We start from the raw sequence: 21,645 nt of genomic DNA on the forward strand, positions 1-21,645 counted from the left end.
GAGCTGCAATACCACCCACAACCTGAGGACAGGATTGGTGCTGTTTCTGGAAGAAAGTGACCAAGTTTTTTTAAAATCCCTAATGACCCCTTTAATGGGCTGTATGTCACTTTCTGCATTAATGCTGCCATCTGATTTGTCGCTCAATGTCCCCTGCATGTGGCAGGTTTACTAGCCAAGTATTGACATTTATCATCCGTCAGTCATGTGACCTCTCGAGCGATTGAAGTGTTTTGTGCCCCCTACCTCAATGGCGTGTCTGACCCACCGTACCGTTCCTGACCGCAGTCACCATCGCCAACAAACCCGTCTCTGCAGGGACAATGTTCCACGATATACTGTGGTCTGTGTCTGTGTAAAGGATCTCGCTGTGTAAGGATATAGGGGGAGATGTATGGCCCTGTCTTATAGAGACAGGGCCATAACAACCAATCACAGCTCAGCTTTCACTTAACCAAAGCAATGTGAGGAATATAAGCTGAGCTGTGATTGGTTGCTATGGGCAGCAACCAATCCCCTGTCCTCCGTGGACGTCTCATGTCGCCCTATCTTCTCAGCACAGCCTGATACCTCTCCACCGCTCTCCCTCATATTCTGGTACGCGGCCCCTTTAAGAAGCCGGTACCCCTCCGCAGGCTGAGGGACGGGTGATTAAGGCAGGAAATATTATTTACAGGCAGAAGTGACGCCTCGCGGGAGACTTTATGAGCTGTTAGTGTCGCTGACTACCTGGAACGTGTGTAAATTATGTTTTATGAAGATGCCGAAGCGACTCCATAAAGTGAGCGCAGCATCGGGGGTTACCGGGCCCGATCCCTATCATCGTTTGTTCAACGCCATATGATAAATGTAGTTACCGTATAGACAGATTATTTATACGCATAGGTAAAGATTCGCTCGCCGGACGTCATCACATTAAAAGCTGCAGTCTGGATAAGGCCATGTTCACACTCCAAAAACTCCAAGTGAATTCACAGCAAACCAAAAATGGACTTGGATCTCTCCTTTGAAGAGGTTGTTTACCCCCCAAAAAAATTCTTTGAAATCAACTGATGACAGAAAGTGCCAGAGATTTGCAATTTACTTCTATTAAAAAATCTCTAGTCTTCCAGTACTTATCAGCTGCTGTATGTCCTGCAGGAAGTGGCGTATTCTCTCCAGTCTAACACACTGCTCGCTGCTGCCACCTCTGTCCATGTCAGGAACTGTCCAGAGCAGAAGAGGTTTTCTATGGGGATTTGCTGCTGCTCTGGAAGTTCCTGACATGGACAGAGGTGGCAGCAGAGAGCACTGTCAGACTGGAGAGAATACCTGCAGGACATACAGCAGCTGGAAGACTGGAGATTTTTAAATAGAAGTAAATTTCAAATCTATCTAACTTTCTGACACCAGCTGATTTAAAATACGTTTTTTGTGAACTACCCCTTTAAGGCCATATTTGCAGTCCTGAAGGACATAAGGGGATCCTGTGCTTCCAGCAGCCTCTGCGTGTCACCCTCAGCCCTGGCGCTGTGCCACCTCATACACTCCAAGCATAATAAAGCAGTCTGCCCGCAGAGGGGGTGACCCCAGCCCTGGAGCACCGGGCTGCACTCCACTCCAGCTGTTTCCAGTCTCTGGGCTCTGTGCAGTGTTACATCCTGGGGTGATCTGTGTATTCTCTCCAGGGTCAGACGGCAGAAGAGGAGATCAGGGGGAGATGGGAGCCAGACCCTGCCAGGACATCCAAGGAATGCCAAGCGTACTTAACCCCTGAGCTGCCAGAGGATTCGCTGCAATGGGCCCCAGTCTTCTCCTTCCTTGGCTTAGTGTTAGGCCACATTCATGTATATTGGTCCATTGAAATCAATAGGTACTCTACTACAGTATAATAATCCCTAATTGTGGACAGTATAATACTGATGAGTGAAAGGGGCCTTACAGTGCGGTGTCTACGATGTAATAGCTTGTGGCTGTAGGACAGATTCTCATTCACTGGGGGTGCAGTGGGGTCAATTGTGTATCGTAATGGGGGAGATATAATAAGACCAAGGGCTCACTCGGCAATCTTTTCCGATGGAAAAAAAATTATTCCAAATCAACTAAAAAATCTCCAGTCTTAAAGTACATATCAGCTGCTGTATGTCCTGCAGGAAGTGGTGTATTCTCTCCAGTCTGACACAGTGCTCTCTGCTGCCACCTCTGTCCATGTCAGGAACTGTGCAGAGCAGGAGAAAATCCCCATAGAAAACCTCTCCTGCTCTTGTCCTAAGTTTAGTTGTGGCATTGCAGTTCAGGTCCATTGATGTGAATGGCGCAGAGCTGCAGTAACACACACAACCTGTGCACTGTGGAGGTGCTGTTTTGTGCTTTTTCTAATCCTGGCCATGTAGTAGTGCTTGCAAAACTTCAACTAGAAGAGTATTTCTGTGCAATTTCATAGAATTTAAGCCACCTGACTACATGAGCCTCTACCCGGGATGTAGACAAGAGTGATGCCATTCTTCCCAACATAAAGTAGAAATCTTTAGCTTTACTTAGAAAATCTTGAAGACCGCCCCCCCCCCTTATATTTTAGAGCACCCCCTTATACTTTGGAGCGCCCCCCTCCATATCAGCCGTCACACACAGGAAAGCCTTTCATAGCCGGCGCACAATGACGCTCACAAGTATCTAAATCTTCCCGTCCAGTTCACTTTTGTGAATGTTTAATGCACGTGAAATTTATTCATTCTGTTCCCGTCCATTGAAGCTTTTGCCGTTTCCCGGAGGATGTTAATTCGCGCACATTACAATATGCGAGGACCATGAGGTAAAGTCCAATTATTGAGGCTCTCGCTGTGCGGGAAAATAGGAGAAGGGTCCGAGCTTTGTGTGGGACGTCGGACTTACAAGCCGCTGCTGGAAGGTGTAGAAAGGGGCCGCGCTCTTAGTATTCTGCTCGGGTAGCCGTGTGTGAGCGCCATGGCCGTAGAGACTGTGGCGAGGGTCGCGTGATCGCCATATGCTCGGGGCTTACGCTGCATTCACACTTTAAGCCCCAAAGAGACGAAAAGAGGTTTTTATTCTCGATTCCACAAATGTTCTGATAATTAGTGATCAGAACTTTCCTCATTAACCACTTCTGGCACCAGGGGCTACAAGGAGGCGTGGGGCCCCTCCTGGAACTGGGAGATTGATTTACCCATTGATCCCCAACTGGTGGGTCCCAGTTGTTGCAAAACTACAACTCCCAGCATACCTGGACAGCCGTTGCCTGTTGCAAAACTACAACTCCCAGTGTGCCTGGACAGCTATTGGCTAGGAGTTGGTAGTTTTGCAATCACTGATTTAACCCCTGATGTCGTGGCCCAGGCTGCTGGAACAGATGTTGGGCCTGCTGGTGGGCTCTGGTGTTTGGTAACACCACCCCATCCCCGGACACACGGCAACCGAACCTTGGTTAGGACTAAGATGAGGTGCGAGGTGTAGGTGCGGCGGTAAAGATGACAGAGGAACTTCCAATCTTGACTTGAAAAAGGTTTCCTAGTCCAAAACAGTTACAAACAGCGCTCAGGTACTTAGTGCAAAAAATAGTCCGCAGTAATACTCCAACAGGTAGATAGGTGCATTGATAGAAACAGTAACAGGTGTCGGGGACCAGATAGGAGTACCTAATGTACTAGGTACTCTGCCGGGATGTGGTGAAGTGTCTCTGTAGTGTTTGAAGAATATCCTTGTACTCACGTATGGATGAGTCTGTTATCTCACCTAACTGCCCTACAGTGTCGGAAGTCCTGTCCTCTGGGGTAGTACAAGTCCCAGGTCTCTGCTCAGGGTGGGGCTGGCTTGTAGTGTCCTTCCTACAAAGTGGGGGTCTGTCAGTAGAGAGCGGCTTGCTGGCAGGTCCAGTCTTGAGTTTATCCGTCCGTTTTCTCTAAGTTGGTCGACTGTCCTGTTTTAGCTGTAGGTCCCCAGTTTCCCTAGAGATCTAGTCTAGTGACCCATGGTAATTGGGCAACTAGAGGCAGGAACAACTATGTATACATCCTGTCTGGCCTATAGCCGGGCACTAAATGACTACAAAAGGGAAGTAGTTACTAAAGGGAAGTGTGTGTGTAGCTAGACCTAAGGTTGGGTGAAGCTGTGCTGTGTGAGAGTGACATCTAGTGGTTAGGGTAAGGAACAGCGGCCTCCTGTCCTAACCTGTGACACTAGAGAGATACACGTTTACCAATGTGTAAGAAGAAAAGAAAAAAACACGTAGTGGAACACTACATCTTCATCTCCTGTCGTGATATAGTTTTTAAGGCAAAAGAAAGAGGTTTCCATCCATTTCAGCCTTCACGTGGAGTATTGTACTGGTTCTTACTGGTTAAGAGGACTGGGGCCCTTCTCTGTTGTCCCATCTACAGAGAGTATTGGGACAGGAATGGAAACAGTACAGGATTCTCCAGAAGAATGTCAGAATTAATTAAACACAATTTTTTTTTTTTTTGAAAGTCTCCGTATTGCCCCTAATGTTACGGCTGATGAGAGTCCCTGATGTAGTTCCCGGTAACTTGTCACATAGCGATCTCTGTCATCATCACTTTGCGTCTCTATATTTCCATATTCTGTTCGTTGCTTCTTCCATCTTTGGCGAGTCGTCCTGTTGGATCCCGCGCCGCACCATGGACCGTTCCAAGCCTTGTATTTTTAGCTCTTCAGTAGGAGCCACCAATGTTTTTTACAGAGGTGTAAATGTGCGGGGACGCGGCCTGGCGTTATTTTAGGGAGCTGGAAAGAAAAACACTTAGATTCTTGGAGCAGAAAGTTTAGACTTTCCAGCAGCAAATTTCACCAAAAGCGAGAATGTTTGCTTAATAAACTGTTCTGATGACAGGTGGAGACAGCGGGTCTATGTATCTCTGAGCAGTCACCGTACTACAGATAGGTGGAGACAGCGGGTCTATGTATCTCTGAGCAGTCACCGTACTACAGATAGGTGGAGACAGCGGGTCTATGTATCTCTGAGCAGTCACCGTACTACAGATAGGTGGAGACAGCGGGTCTATGTATCTCTGAGCAGACACCGTACTACAGATAGGTGGAGACAGCGGGTCTATGTATCTCTGAGCAGACACCGGGTCTATCTCTCCAACCAATCACCGTACTACAGATAGGTTGAGACACCAGGTCTATGTACTTGCAACCAGTCACCAAACTACAGATGATAGGAGACAGCGGGTCTATGTATCTCCGATCATTCACCGTATTACAGATAGATGGAAACACCGGGTCTATGTGTCTCCGAGCAGTCACCGTACTACAGATAGATGGAGACACCGGGTCTATGTGTCTCCGAGCAGTCACCGTACTACAGATAGATGGAGACACCGGGTCTATGTGTCTCCGAGCAGTCACCGTACTACAGATAGATGGAGACAGCGGGTCTATGTATCTCCGATCAGTCACCGTACTACAGATAGATGGAGACACCGGGTCTATGTGTCTCCGAGCAGTCACCGTACTACAGATAGGTGGAGACAGTGGGTCTATGTATCTCCAACTAGTCACCGTACTACAGATAGGTGGAGACACCGGGTCTATATCTCCAACCAGACACCGTACTACAGATAGGTGGAGACACCCGGTCTATGTACCTGTGACCAGTCACCATACTATAGATAGATGGAGACACCGGGTCTATGTGTCTCCGAGCAGTCACCGTACTACAGATAGGTGGAGACAGTGGGTCTATGTATCTCCAACTAGTCACCGTACTACAGATAGGTGGAGACACCGGGTCTATATCTCCAACCAGACACCGTACTACAGATAGGTGGAGACACCCGGTCTATGTACCTGTGACCAGTCACCATACTATAGATAGATGGAGACACCGGGTCTATGTGTCTCCGAGCAGTCACCGTACTACAGATAGGAGGAGAAACCAGGTCCATGTGAGCAGTCACAATTCAGATAATCACATAGTAGGATTTATAAATAATTATTCACCATTTTATTCCATATATAAGGATGTGATACACTAGAAGAGAAGTCCCTACTTGGTGCAGGAACCATGATGTTGTAGTGTGTTATGAACCATAATCTATGAGACTGTGGTCCCAGCTCTCTTCAAGTCACTGACCAGCTCCTCCTGTGTAGTTCTGGGCTGATTCCTGACCTTTTTCTTAACCACCCTTACCTCACAAGGTGAGATCTTGCATGGAGCTCCAGACCGAGGAAGACTGACAGTCATCTTGTGTTTCTTTTATTTTCTTATAATTGCACCAACAGTTATTGTCTTCTCACCAGGTTGTTTTCCCACTGTCCTGTAGCCCATCCCAGCCTTGTGCTGGTCTACCACGTTGTCCCTGGTGTCCTTAGACAGCTCTGTGGTCTTGGCCATGGAGTAGAGGTCAGATAGGAAGACTGGGGATTTCTAAATAGAAGAAAATTACAAGTCTATATTTCTATTGATTTGAAAGAAAAAGATTTTGGTTTTAAATCTTTTTGCTTCTGTACTGGCACAGTATGTCATACTTTTCCCTCCAGTCACTCCCAGTCCAGCATGACCTCACCTTACACTGTGTACAGGACACCGGCCTCAGTGGTTATGTGCCATCGTACTTGCCCGTGACCACACCTTACACTGTGTACAGGACACCGGCCTCAGTGGTTATGTGCCATCGCACTTGCCCGTGACCACACCTTACACTATATACAGGACACCGGCCTCAGTGGTTATGTGCCATCGCACTTGCCCGTGACCACCAGGTCCATTGATTGGACTACCATCTCCTAGCTCTGGATTTATAGCTCCTTCAGCAGGTCGGAGTCTCCTATATGGGGGTCATTTTGGAAGGTGTGAATAATGATGCACCCCCTCCATATTACTACGGGAGCCGGAGACGCACATCTGCCATTACTCCGTGAAGGGGGGCGCCAGAATATTAATGGCCCCCGGTGATTTGTCACTGAGGAACTGTCTGATCTGCAGAAATAAAACTAATTTAAGCTCTGTCCCAATTCTTGGTAGATGTTTGCGTTCCCCTTTTTCTGGAGGGGTGAGATCGCAGCCACCACAGGTGTACCAGCCACTGAGGCAACCGCGACCCAATTAAAGTGAATTATAGGCGCGTCCTAAAATGCTGACAGGTGGGGAAGAGGCGCGGGGCCCGGCTGCCAGACACCATACATGTCTCCTCCAGGGAGGCCGGAGCATTAGATGGTCCGGATTAATGGACACATAACATAGAGATTACATCAGGAAGGTTCTGCCTTATATACTGGTCATAGTGGTCATGCAGATTCTATAATGGTCAGTGTGTATTGTATACTGGTCAGTAGATTCTATAGGTTGTACATTACACAAGGGGAAAGCACGTTTTCTATAGGTCACATGACTTCTTGGTTCTGTGTTGCATGCTGATTATTAGGTTATATAGATTCTATATTGTATACTGGACTGGATGTATACTGTATATTGGTTCTGCAATGTATCATTAGATTATACAGGTTCTGAGTTGTAGTCGGGTTGGAGGTTTAGATCAAGATTTTGCATTTTATGCTGATCTTTGATGAAGAGTTGGCATTGTATACTGGTCATTCTATCATGTATGCACTGTATACTGGTCATTCTATCATGTATGCACTGTATACTGGTCATTCTATCATGTATGCACTGTATACTAGTCATTCTATCATGTATGCATTGTATACTGGTCATTCTATCATGTATGCACTGTATACTGGTCATTCTATCATGTATGCATTGTATACTGGTCATTCTATCATGTATGCACTGTATACTGGTCATTCTATCATGTATGCACTGTATACTGGTCATTCTATCATGTATGCACTGTATACTGGTCATACTATCATGTATGCACTGTATACTGGTCATTCTATCATGTATGCACTGTATACTGGTCATTCTATCATGTATGCACTGTATACTGGTCATACTATCATGTATGCATTGTATACTGGTCATTCTATCATGTATGCACTGTATACTGGTCATTCTATCATGTATGCACTGTATACTGGTCATTCTATCATGTATGCACTGTATACTGGTCATTCTATCATGTATGCATTGTATACTGGTCATTCTATCATGTATGTACTGTATACTGGTCATTCTATCATGTATGCTCGGTATACTGGTCATTCTATCATGTATGCATTGTATACTGGTCATTCTATCATGTATGCTCGGTATACTGGTCATTCTATCATGTATACATCGTATTCTGGTCATTCTATCATGTATGCACTGTATACTGGTCATTCTATCATGTATGCATCGTATACTGGTCATTCTATCATGTATACATCGTATTCTGGTCATTCTATCATGTATGTACTGTATACTGGTCATTCTATCATGTATGCATTGTATACTGGTCATTCTATCATGTATACATCGTATACTGGTCATTCTATCATGTATGCACTGTATACTGGTCATTCTATCATGTATGCACTGTATACTGGTCATTCTATCATGTATGCACTGTATACTGGTCATTCTATCATGTATGCATTGTATACTGGTCATACTATCATGTATGCATTGTATACTGGTCATACTATCATGTATGCACTGTATACTGGTCATACTATCATGTATGCACTGTATACTGGTCATACTATCATGTATGCACTGTATACTGGTCATTCTATCATGTATGCATTGTATACTGGTCATACTATCATGTATGCACTGTATACTGGTCATACTATCATGTATGCACTGTATACTGGTCATTCTATCATGTATACATCGTATTCTGGTCATTCTATCATGTATGCACTGTATACTGGTCATTCTATCATGTATGTACTGTATACTGGTCATTCTATCATGTATGCATTGTATACTGGTCATTCTATCATGCATGCACTGTATACTGGTCATTCTATCATGTATACGCTGTATACTGTACATATTATGGTAAGCTCCAGCATTGTATACAGCCCCATATACATGTCCTGATGGTTCCAGGTCTTCCGCTGAAGGTATATATTGGTGACTGATTCATTGTATACATATCATGGTGAGCTCCTGCATACAGATCAGATGAAGCTTGGACTAGGGTCATTGACTCCTATAGGTGCTGCATTGTATACTGGTCCTGTTCACACCATGAAGCATTCTTGCACTGTATACTGGTTATGAGCTGATGATGGGACTGGTATACTGGTAAGATGGTGAAGGATATGTAGCTGTTAGTGATGACACCAGGCCATGTAGTCTGTAGTCTGCTGTCACATGAGGCCACACATATTCCTGTCCCAGCCACAGCGCCCCCCTCAGGCTGCGTTCTGCCGGTTTGGGGGTCAGTCTCCAGTGGCCATGGTGGGATCAGTGGATCCCAGTGGAGTTATTCTTAGTCCGGATCTTCAGGAATTTCCTGTCGCCTCATATCTTGTTTCTTTTATGTTTGAGAATCTTGTTTTAATGTTGGAGCTCGGGGTCCGGCCGCAGAATATTCTTCTTCTTACAGAAGACGCTTCCTGCTCCGGAGGAAAATAAAGCAGTCAGCAGCTCTCTCCGCCACATGTTCCCTTCATCAGCCTGAAGGGTTAACTGTGTGACTTCTGATGTGCTCTGTGCTTCCATCCCTCACAGATTATAGGATCTCTGCTTGCTGTAAGTGAATAAGTATAGCAATGTCCTGCTGACAATGTGTCCTGGTGTAGAAGGATTTCATGGCCATGTTGTCGCAGCCCTAACCTCATCCTCCCCACTATAACACTGCAGACCATAAGAAAGGAGGCCTGCCCCTGTAACCACTACTCCTTCAGCAGATGTCAGGCCCAGCTGTGCTGCACTGTGGGAAGAATGCAGGACAGGTGGCCGCATCACACTGGACAGAAAATCCCCACATTGTTCTACAGGAACCAAACTGTGCCGGGGCTTAAAGTGGCAGCACATTCCCCCTCAGTCCCTGCTGCCGCCTGTCCGTGTGGGGGCAAGAGAAGGGGGGCACAGCATGATGGCACGCCGCACTGGTCCCAACCTGTAGCCCTCCAGCTGTCAGCTGTTGCCTTTGGCTGTCAGGACATGATGGGAGTTGTAGTTTTTGAAACAGCTGGAGGGCCACGGAGGCGGAAACACTCATTCATATATATATATATATATATACTGAAATATACTGATATACATTACTGTATACTAATATATATACTGTGTATGTATATTGCTGTATACTGATATATACTGTAATGTGCTGATATACACTGATTTACAATGATTATACACTGTTACATATATATATATTCTGATTAAACACTGTTTTATACTAATATACATTTTTATATACTGTTATATACATTTTAATATACTGATATACACTGTTATATACTGATATACACTTTTATATACTGTTATATACTGATATACATGGTTATATACTGATAGACACTGCTATATACTAATATACAATGCTATATACTGATATACACGGTTATATACTGATAGACACTGCTATATACTAATATACACTGCTATATACTGATATACACGGTTATATACTGATAGACACTGCTATATACTGATATACACGGTTATATACTGATAGACACTGCTATATACTGATATACACGGTTATATACTGATAGACACTGCTATATACTGATATACACGGTTATATACTGATAGACACTGCTATATACTAATATACACTGCTATATACTGATATACACGCTTATATACTGATAGACACTGCTATGAAACGATCACTTTGTATCAGCTTTATACTACATTGTTGCAGTTTCGCTCATTTCCTCTCTCTCTTCTCCTGCAGACGGAGCGCATCTCTTCCCAACATTTCACGCACCCTTCCCCATCGACATCCGACACCAGGAGGGGCGCTATCACTACGAAAGCCACGCCATCCACGCCATTCACGGGTGAGTCTTCTGTGTATAGAGAAGTAGTCACAGCCCCGCCCCCTGTATGACATCACTGATATAATATAATAGTAATATAACCAGCCTTTAGGTCATGTCTGAGAGGAAGTCACAGCCCTGCCCCCTGTCTATTATGTGTATAGAGGTAGTCACAGCCCCTCCCCCCTGTATATTATGTGTATAGAGAGGTAGTCACAGCCCCTCCCCCTGTATATTATGTGTATAGAGGTAGTCACAGCCCCTCCCCCCTGTATATTATGTGTATAGAGAGGTAGTCACAGCCCCGCCCCCTGTATATTATGTGTATAGAGGTAGTCACAGCCCCGCCCCCTGTATATTATGTGTATAGAGGTAGTCACAGCCCCGCCCCCTGTATATTATGTGTATAGAGGTAGTCACAGCCCCGCCCCCTGTATATTATGTGTATAGAGGTAGTCACAGCCCCGCCCCCTGTATATTATGTGTATAGAGGAAGTCACAGCCCGCCCCCTGTATATTATGTGTATAGAGGTAGTCACAGCCCCGCCCCCTGTATATTATGTGTATAGAGGAAGTCACAGCCCCGCCCCTGTATATTATGTGTATAGAGGAAGTCACAGCCCCGCCCCTGTATATTATGTGTATAGAGGAAGTCACAGCCCCGCCCCCTGTATATTATGTGTATAGAGGAAGTCACAGCCCCGCACCCTGTATATTATGTGTATAGAGGTAGTCACAGCCCTGCCCTTTGTATATTATGTGTATAGAGGTAGTCACAGCCCCGCCCCCTGTATATCATGTGTATAGAGGTAGTCACAGCCCCTCCCCCTGTATATCATGTGTATAGAGGTAGTCACAGCCCCGCCCCCTGGATATCATGTGTATAGAGAGGCAGTCACAGCCCCGCCCCCTGTATATTATGTATATGGAGAGGTAGTTACAGCCCCGCCCCTGTATATCCTGTGTATAGAGAGGTAGTCATAGCCCCGTCCCCTGTATATCATGTGTATAGGGAGGTAGTCATAGCCCCGCCCCCTGTATATCATGGGTATAGAGAGGCAGTCACAGCCCCGCCCCCTATATATCATGTGTATAGAGAGGCAGTCACAGCCCCGCCCCGCCCCCTGTATATTATGTGTATGGAGAGGTAGTTACAGCCCCACCCCCTGTATATCATGGGTATAGAGGTAGTCACAGCCCCGCCCCCTGTATATCATGGGTATAGAGAGGCAGTCACAGCCCCGCCCCCTCTATATTATGTATATGGAGAGGTAGTCACAGCCCCACCCCCTGTATATTATGTATATGGAGAGGTAGTTACAGCCCCGCCCCCTGTATATTATGTGTATAGAGGTAGTCACAGCCCCACCCCTGTATATTATGTCTATAGAGAATTAGTCACAGCCCCGCCCCCTGTATGACATCACTGATATAATATAATAGTAATATAACCAGCCTTTAGGTCATGTCTGAGAGGAAGTCACAGCCCTGCCCCCTGTCTATTATGTGTATAGAGGTAGTCACAGCCCCTCCCCCCCTGTATATTATGTGTATAGAGAGGTAGTCACAGCCCCTCCCCCCTGTATATCCGGTGTAAAGAGAGGTAGTCACAGTTCCGCCCCCTGTATATCATGTGTATAGAGAGGTAGTCACAGCCCCGTCTGCTGGATGACATCACTGATATCATGTATATCGTACGAGAGGTAATCCCAGCCACGCCCCCTCTATGACATCACTGTGTGACCACATTGTCAGAAAGTTTCTGGAATTTGCCACACTGTATATTTCATTGTTCTTGTTTGTGTTTAACCCTTTGCTGGTGATTTGGCTTCTTTGCCTGGGGCTCCTGCAGCCCCCTCACCCCTCTCCTGCAGGGAGCTGCCATCCATCTCGCCGTCACTTGGCGGCCCCTATGATGGATGTGATGTGACACGGGGCCCCCATACATCACACCCACATCCTGCTCAGGTCCCTCACTCTAATTACAGTAAATGAAGCACGGCCGTGCGCGGTGTCAGCCATAGGGGTGGCGGCGGGCCCCGACTTGTCACAGGACCCCTGATCTCAGACAATAGTGTGCAGGATGATTCATTAAAGGGGAGCTCCGAGCACATCTATTAGGTCGCCTCGTCTCTTGCTTCATTTCTCCTGATTTTATTGTCATTTTTCTTTAAGGTTTAGCATTTCCCATCACTCAGAATAGTGACCGGTCACATGACAACAAATCCTCGGGACCCCTGGGGGGCATTCTACTGGATGAGTTGTGCCGCCCACCATACTGCCCTCACATATGACTTCCCATCCCTTTCCATCTATAGATTATAAATACCAGTCACATGACATAAACTTATCGTGTGATTGGCTAAAAAGGATCACATGACAACTATTAATAAAGCCTAAGGCTTCCTCTGGACTATATTTAAAGGGCATGTCCAGGATTATAAATAATTGCTTTCTTCCAAGGCAGCGCCACCCCTGTCCACAGGTTATATCTGGTATTGCAGCTCGGATACACTCACACTCATACGCTACAACTTTATTTTTGCTTTTAAATCAACTGGTGTCAGAAAGTTCTATAGATTTGTAATTAACCTCCATATAAAAATCCCCAGTGTTCCAGTACTTATCAGCTGCTGTATGTCCTGCAGGAAAGTGTTGTATTCTCTCCAGTCTGACACAGTGCTCTTTGCTGCCACATCTGTCCATGCCAGGAACTGCCCAGAGCAGCAGCAAATCCCCATAGAAAACCTCTCCTGCTCTGGACAGTTCCTGACATGGACAGAGGTGGCAGCAGAGAGCACTGTGTCAGGCTGGAGAGAATACACCACTTCCTGCAGGACATACAGCAGCTGATAAGTACTGGGAGACTGGAGATTTTTATATATAAAAAAAATATAGTGAAGCTGCAATACCAGACACAACCCACAGACCGAGGTGGCGCTGTTGTTGGATGAAAGCAGCCATGTGTTTCTAATTCAGGACATGAATCACCTATGACTTAGATGTGACACGATGGTTCAGCGGCGAGGAGTGACTACAGCGTGACTGTGGCGCTGGGGGGCAGGAGTCACATGATCAGATGTTATAATGTTGCAGGATCTGGCCACCTGCAGTGGTACCGTGTGAGTGTAATAATGACAGGGTTCAGCCTGGTGCAGGATAACGTGCGGGCGAGCGCTGCTCCGTGTTTACACTCGGGAAATGTCGCTTACGTTAATTACACGGTGCGGCGGCTCAGTCACCTGCAGTCAGAGACAGCCAGCCGCAACGGGAAGCGAAGGTGCACGAGCAGGAGATCCCGAGAGCATAGGAACATTGCCCCTATATGAACGGAGAGCCGGATTATCAGACTTTCTGGATGATCAGATACTAATAGTGCATATAACCAGGGACTCTTGTTCCCTCTAGACTTAAAGGGGTAGTACACAAAAAAAATCAACTGGTGCCAGAAGGTTATACAGATTTGTAATTTACTTCTATATAAAAATCTCCAGTCTTCCAGTACTTATCAGCTGCTGTATGTCCTGCAGTAAGTTGTGTATTCTCTCCAGTCTGACACAGTGCTCTCTGCTGCCACCTCTGTCCATGTCAGGAACTGTCCAGAGCAGCAGCAAATCCCCATAGAAAACCTCTCCTGCTCTGGACAGTTCCTGACATGGACAGAGGTGGCAGCAGAGAGCTCTGTGTCAGACTGGAGAGAATACACCACTTCCTGTAGGACATACAGCAGCTGATAAGTACTGGAAGACTGGAGGTATTTATATAGAAGTTTTTTTGGTGAACTACCCCTGTAAGCCTTTCCCAGAGAGCAGTGTCTGTGGCGTCAGCCCCTCTGCTGGTCATGTGACCTGTCGCTCATGGTCTCCGCTGGATGATTTTTAATATCTCACTATTCTGCCTCTGTGGTCGTAGTGGAAACTTTTAGTCAGACTCCGTGTAATGAAACACAGGAGGTGCCAGGGCGTCTCTGCCATCACATTAGGATGTAGATGTCAAGTACCAGCCTGTCTCTTTAAGTGGCCGACGCTGCCAGATCTGTGAGTGCGGCAAACATGGCAGCGTCTCTGTTACACATTAATGGGCATTAAATCCCCAATCTGCCCGACTCCAGCTGCAGAGCATCAACTCACATCTGCTACTACAGAGCGGCCTGGCTGCAGTGTGTATGAATGGGGGTGCCAACGCTGCCATGCTAGCCCCTCAGCGCCCGCCACCATGGACTAACTAACCCCTCAGCGCCCACCACTATCCTGTCACCTCACTGCCAGAGCCAGCTGGTATAACCTGGGTATATACTGTATATAATTATATATGTACAGCTGGTATAACCTGGGCATATACTGTATATAATTATATATGTACAGCTGGTATAACCTGGGCATATACTGTATATAATTATATATGTACAGCTGGTATAACCTGGGCATATACTGTATATAATTATATATGTACAGCTGGTATAACCTGGGCATATACTGTATATAATTATATATGTACAGCTGGTATAACCTGGGCATATACTGTATATAATTATATATGTACAGCTGGTATAACCTGGGCATATACTGTATATAATTATATATGTACAGCTGGTATAACCTGGGGATCTCCTGTATATAAATATATATGTACAACTGGTATAACCTGGGTATATACTGTATATAATTATATATGTACAGCTGGTATAACCTGGGTATATAGTGTATATAATTATATATGTATAGCTGGTATAACCTGGGGATCTCCTGTATATAAATATATATGTACAGCTGGTATAACCTGGGCATATACTGTATATAATTATATATGTACAGCTGGTATAACCTGGGCATATACTGTATATAATTATATATGTACAGCTGGTATAACCTGGGCATATACTGTATATAATTATATATGTACAGCTGGTATAACCTGGGGATCTCCTGTATATAAATATATATGTACAACTGGTATAACCTGGGTATATACTGTATATAATTATATATGTACAGCTGGTATAACCTGGGTATATACTGTATATAATTATATATGTACAGCTGGTATAACCTGGGTATATACTGTATATAATTATATATGTACAGCTGGTATAACCTGGGGATCTCCTGTATATAATTATATATGTACAGCTGGTATAACCTGGGTATATACTGTATATAATTATATATGTACAGCTGGTATAACCTGGGCATATACTGTATATAATTATATATGTACAGCTGGTATAACCTGGGGATCTCCTGTATATAAATATATATGTACAACTGGTATAACCTGGGTATATACTGTATATAATTATATATGTACAGCTGGTATAACCTGGGGATCTCCTGTATATAATTATATATGTACAGCTGGTATAACCTGGGGATCTCCTGTATATAATTATATATGTACAACTGGTATAACCTGGGTATATACTGTATATAATTATATATGTACAGGTGGTATAACCTGGGTATATACTGTATATAATTATATATGTACGGCTGGTATAACCTGGGGATCTCCTGTATATAATTATATATGTACAGCTGGTATAACCTGGGTATATACTGTATATAATTATATATGTACAGCTGGTATAACCTGAGGATCTCCTGTATATAATATATATGTACAGCTGGTATAACCTGGGGATCTCCTGTATATAAACATATATATACACATGGTATAACCTGGGTATCTCCTGTATATAATTATATATGTACAGCTGGTATAACCTGGGTATCTCCTGTATATAATTATATATGTACAGCCGGTATAACCTGGGTATATACTGTATATAATTATATATGTACAGCCGGTATAACCTGGGTATATACTGTATATAATTATATATGTACAGTTGCTGTAACCTGGGGATCTTGTGTGTGTATAATAACATTTTGCTTCTCCTCCCAGTCCTCCAGGCCTCAGCGGCAGCCCCGTCATCTCTGACATCTCCCTTATCCGCCTGTCTCCGCACCCAGTGGGCACCACCACAGATCTCGGCCACGCTCATCACTATGTGAGCCCACACATGGAGCATTACCTGCGGTCTGTGCACGGAAGCCCCACCCTGTCCATGATCTCCGCCGCCAGGGGACTCAGCCCGGCTGAAGGTAGGCGACCCTGGGATAAATGATCTGTTTATCATCAACTATCAGTATGTTTTATATTGTTTGTTACAATTGTATTCAGTTTAGACAATGCTCTGTGAGCTAAGCAGCCTGGACCCCAGACTGATACATTGTATAATCATGAATGAATGAATGTATGATGATCTGGACTGGATACAACTGTAACAAACCCTCAGCTCGCTATCAGGTGTGAATAGATTTCCATTCACTGACACAAAGCAGAAATGTAAAGGAAAGCTACTATAATGAAGTCCCAGAACTCTTCATATTGGGATGACTCAGCCTGGTGTCCGTAAAGCTGGACGTTCTCTGTGAGTAAAGCTGCAGAGCTGGCAGCGTCAGCCGCTTCTCTTATTACATATCTGGTGCTGGCCGATCACATTCCCTCATTCCATCTCACTCTTAATCCGGATCTGTCACACTGGAGGAAGTGAACGGTTCCTCCAAGACGGGAAGATGCTGGGTGTGTTGTCGCATTGTGCACCCTGGCCGAGGCGGAGGGATATGGAATATTAGTCAGATAAACATAGGGCTCTATTACACGGTGCGATAATCTGTCCGATCCGGCAAATTTTTGCTCCGTGTTATATAGACAATGATCAGCTGAAGAAACAATCATCGTCTGATCGCTGGCGTATAAACCTGCTTAAAATCTCTGTCCACTGGCCGCGCTTCGCTACCCGCAGTTGTGTATGGCCGACGGCGATGTAAAAATAATAACGATTATACTTACCTGTTCAGGCTCCCCCGTGTCCTGCTGTCTTGTTCCTGTGTTCCCCGCAGCCGCCCTCAGCCTTTCTAGACACTCGCTTCCATTACATGTCGGCCATGTAATATATTAGGGCCCGACATGTAATGGAAGCAAGCGATATCTGCTACATCGGTGATCGCTTACCGAGCCTGTTATACAGCTCGATGATCATCTTCCTGTCAGGGCTGAAGCCTAGTCCCTTCCTGTGCTGCTCTGTATATTGTTGATATAAACTTATAACAATGTTTCCTTATGCTGAGATCACTAGCGATCAGCTGTGATCTGTGAGGAAGCCTGGCTGTAAGTGTTCAGTTTCCCTGCAGCGCCCCCACAGGGAAAAACAGGTATTACACAGTGTCCATTCAGATCTATGGGTTGGGGTAGTTCACCAATAGATGTTTTTCTTTCAATCTACTGGTGCCAGAAAGTGTCTGAGATTTGTATTTTACCTCTTTAAAAAAAAATCTCCAGTCTTTCAGTACTTATCAGCTGCTTTATGTACTGCAGGAAGTGGTGTATTCTCTCCAGTATTTCCTTTTCAGGAACTGTCCAGAGCAGCAGAAAATCCACATAGAAAACCTCTCCTGTTATGGACAGTTCCTGACATGGACAGAGGTGGCAGCAGGGAGCACTGTGTCAGACTGGAGAGAATACATCACTTCCTGCAGGACATACAGCAGCTGATAAGTACTGAAAGACTGGAGATTTTTTTTTAAATAGAAGTAAATTACAAATCTGTTTAACGTTCTGACACCAGTTGATTAGAAAGAAAAATATTTTTGGTGAACAATCCCTTTAAGGTCCCTGGGGTGTATTGTGCACTGTTGGATCCTGTTACTTCCATTATTTGCTGCTGTCGGAGAGAAGTGATGGCGGGGATGTGACTGCGGCCATAGATGTGCAGACCTGGGAGTTTCTCTGCTTCTTCAGGGCTCGGAGCGTTGCGATCAGCCGCCCATTTCCCAGCACATTTCATTATTATCTGCCGACTCTGTCCGTGTTCTCAGCCTTGAACATTTTCTCCTTGAATGGATTTGGACAGAGGGTGACACTATTTATTTTTCCTCCGGGTTCCTGCCCCCCCCCCCTCGCTCCGCGTTCCGGCTCCGGGTGTAGTTTTGAGGATTTGCAGCTGTGAGAATTTCTATAATTGGCCTCTGGCAAAGTGCAGGGATTCAGGGAGCCAGACGCCGAGACTTGCCGCGTCCAAGACATCTCCAGCCCATGTGCATCTCCTCAGCCTCACCCGAGGATCCGGCGTCCATCCGATGTAAGGGGGTGTTCTCACTGAGGAACAGGCCAGCAATGTAAAAGGCGCTTCATTTTACCTGTATTCTGCTTGAAATTCCGCCTGTAAAATATGTACAGAGCCATCTCCATTGAGTTCAATGGGACTTCTGCCACAGATCAGCTTTCTGGCCAAATCTGCATCTGAAAACCTGAGGGTGTGAATGCGCCCAAACTCAAATGCTTCCATGGTATCTACAATGTAATGATCAGTCAGCGCATCGACCTTCATCCCACTGCTGCATCCCCTTCCCCAACCTGCTGCCCTCTAGCTGTTAAAAAACTACAACTCCCATCATGCTTTGATATCCACAGGTAGAAACCCACAGGTTGGGGAATAGTACATCACTGGGATACAGTGGATGTCAGAGCATGCTGGGAGTTATAGTTCTGCAACAGCTTGGGGGGGGGCACAGGTTGGGTTTCACTGGATTACACCCCCCTGATATCAGTAATGCTCCACACCCCTTTCTGGTTCTGATTGGTTATAATTGTATCCATATGCTATTATTCAGTTCCCTATGTTAGAATATTGGGGGTAGTAGTAGTATCTCTTTGTGTGGTTCCCTTGTCTGAGGTTACGGGGACAGATCTGTGGCCGTTACCAGAGGCTTCTATAAATAGCCTGAGAGCCTCATTTCTGGCACGTTATCCGGCCCCCCCATTGTCTGGCCGGACAAACACTCCCAGTCTCCGCTCATTGACCTCCTGAAGTGTTTCCACATGAAGTAGATGACCCCCTTGTAACCCGCTCTGCTCTCTCCTCACAGCCGCCCACGAGCACTTAAAAGAAAGGGGCATCTTTGGCCTGGCACCCCCGCCACCCGGCGTCAACCCCGCCGACTACTACCACCAGATGACGCTGCTGGCCGGACACCCCAGTCCCTACGGAGAGCTCCTGCTCCAGAGCGGGGCGGCGGGAAGCGCAGGACACCTTCATGACTACCTGACGCCTATGGATGGTAAGTGTTGTCTATGGAGAGGAGGGATGGCGGTGTATTTTATAAGACCCCCTGGTGTATACAGACATTGGGGTGTGGCAGGTATGATGAGACCCCGTATCCTGTGCTGTTATTATAAGACGAGAAGCGTCTGTCATCTTGGGATAGATCAGGTGTCTGTATTATATAAAGGGAAATCCACGGACGTTCTAAGGCTCCAGGTACCCAAGCTTTCATCACTTCACAACTACAACAACCTCCAGATGCCCCCTCCCCCTGGGCCCATCACCCCTGCAGGACGGTTCCTATACAACATCCATGCACCCCCTACCCCATCACCCCTGCAGGACAGTTCCTATACAACCTCCACATGCCTCTCCCCCTGGACCAATCAGCCCTGCAGGACAGTTCCTATACAACCTCCACATGCCTCTCCCCCCGGACCAATCAGCCCTGCAGGACGGTTCCTATACAACCTCCAGACGCCCCCTCTCCCCTTCCTATACAACCTCCAGAAGCCCCCTCCCTCTCCCCCCGGACTCATCACCCCTGCAGGATGGTGCCTATACAACCTCCCAGGTGCCCCTCCCCCTCCCCATCACCCCTGCAGGATGGTGCCTATACAACCTCCCAGGTGCCCCTCCCCATCACCCCTGCAGGATGGTTCCTATACAACCTCCCAGGTGCCCCTCCCCATCACCCCTGCAGGATGATTCCTATACAACCTCCCAGGTGCCCCTCCCCCTCCCCCCTGCAGGATGGTTCCTATACAACCTCCCAGGTGCCCCTCCCCATCACCCCTGCAGGATGGTTCCTATACAACCTCCCAGGTGCCCCTCCCCATCACCCCTGCAGGATGGTTCCTATACAACCTCCCAGGTGCCCCTCCCCATCACCCCTGCAGGATGGTTCCTATACAACCTCCCAGGTGCCCCTCCCCCCTGCAGGATGGTTCCTATACAACCTCCCAGGTGCCCCTCCCCATCACCCCTGCAGGATGGTTCCTATACAACCTCCAGGCACCCCCTCCCCATCACCCCTGCAGGATGGTTCCTATACAACCTCCAGGCACCCCATCACCCCTGCAGGATGGTTCCTATACAACCTCCCAGGTGCCCCTCCCCCTTCCCATCACCCCTGCAGGATGGTTCCTATACAACCTCCCAGGTGCCCCTCCCCATCACCCCTGCAGGATGGTTCCTATACAACCTCCCAGGTGCCCCTCCCCATCACCCCTGCAGGATGGTTCCTATACAACCTCCCAGGTGCCCCTCCCCATCACCCCTGCAGGATGGTTCCTATACAACCTCCCAGGTGCCCCTCCCCCTCCCCCCTGCAGGATGGTTCCTATACAACCTCCCAGGTGCCCCTCCCCATCACCCCTGCAGGATGGTTCCTATACAACCTCCCAGGTGCCCCTCCCCCTCCCCCTCCCCCCTGCAGGATGGTTCCTATACAACCTCCCAGGTGCCCCTCCCCATCACCCCTGCAGGATGGTTCTTATACAACCTGCCAGGTGCCCCTCCCCCTTCCCATCACCCTTGCAGGATGGTTCCTATACAACCTCCAGGCACCCCCTCCCCCTCCCCCCGCCCCATCATCCCTGCAGGACAGTTCCTATACAACCTCCAGACACTCCCTACCCCTCCCCCCAGGCCATCACCCCTGCAGGATGGTTCCTATACAACCTCCAGAC

The 21,645-nt window shown here is 46.6% G+C and overlaps 1 protein-coding gene and 1 long non-coding RNA gene across 11 annotated transcripts in view; one reads left to right on the top strand and one right to left on the bottom strand.

The window, feature by feature from the left end:
- The window catches only part of GLI2 (GLI family zinc finger 2), a 452,275-nt gene that overhangs the window by 402,779 nt on the left and 27,851 nt on the right, over positions 1–21,645 (top strand). For all 7 annotated transcript variants that reach the window (XR_011364490.1, XR_011364485.1, XR_011364486.1 and 4 more), the window contains 3 exons: positions 10,764–10,869; positions 16,753–16,952; positions 19,779–19,970. Coding sequence is in view for 1 of the 7 variants with exons in the window: in XM_069982433.1 (XP_069838534.1) it covers positions 10,764–10,869; positions 16,753–16,952; positions 19,779–19,970 (498 nt within the window). In the remaining 6 variants the exon portion in view is untranslated. The remainder of the gene's footprint in view (positions 1–10,763; positions 10,870–16,752; positions 16,953–19,778; positions 19,971–21,645) is intronic.
- Positions 1–21,645, bottom strand: part of LOC138800628 (uncharacterized) — a 208,803-nt gene that overhangs the window by 130,798 nt on the left and 56,360 nt on the right. For all 4 annotated transcript variants that reach the window (XR_011364492.1, XR_011364493.1, XR_011364491.1 and 1 more), the window contains exon 3: positions 6,149–6,385. This is a non-coding gene — a long non-coding RNA (uncharacterized lncRNA). The remainder of the gene's footprint in view (positions 1–6,148; positions 6,386–21,645) is intronic.

Source organism: Dendropsophus ebraccatus, chromosome 9 (genome assembly GCF_027789765.1).
Source record: "Dendropsophus ebraccatus isolate aDenEbr1 chromosome 9, aDenEbr1.pat, whole genome shotgun sequence".
NCBI lineage: Eukaryota > Metazoa > Chordata > Amphibia > Anura > Hylidae > Dendropsophus > Dendropsophus ebraccatus.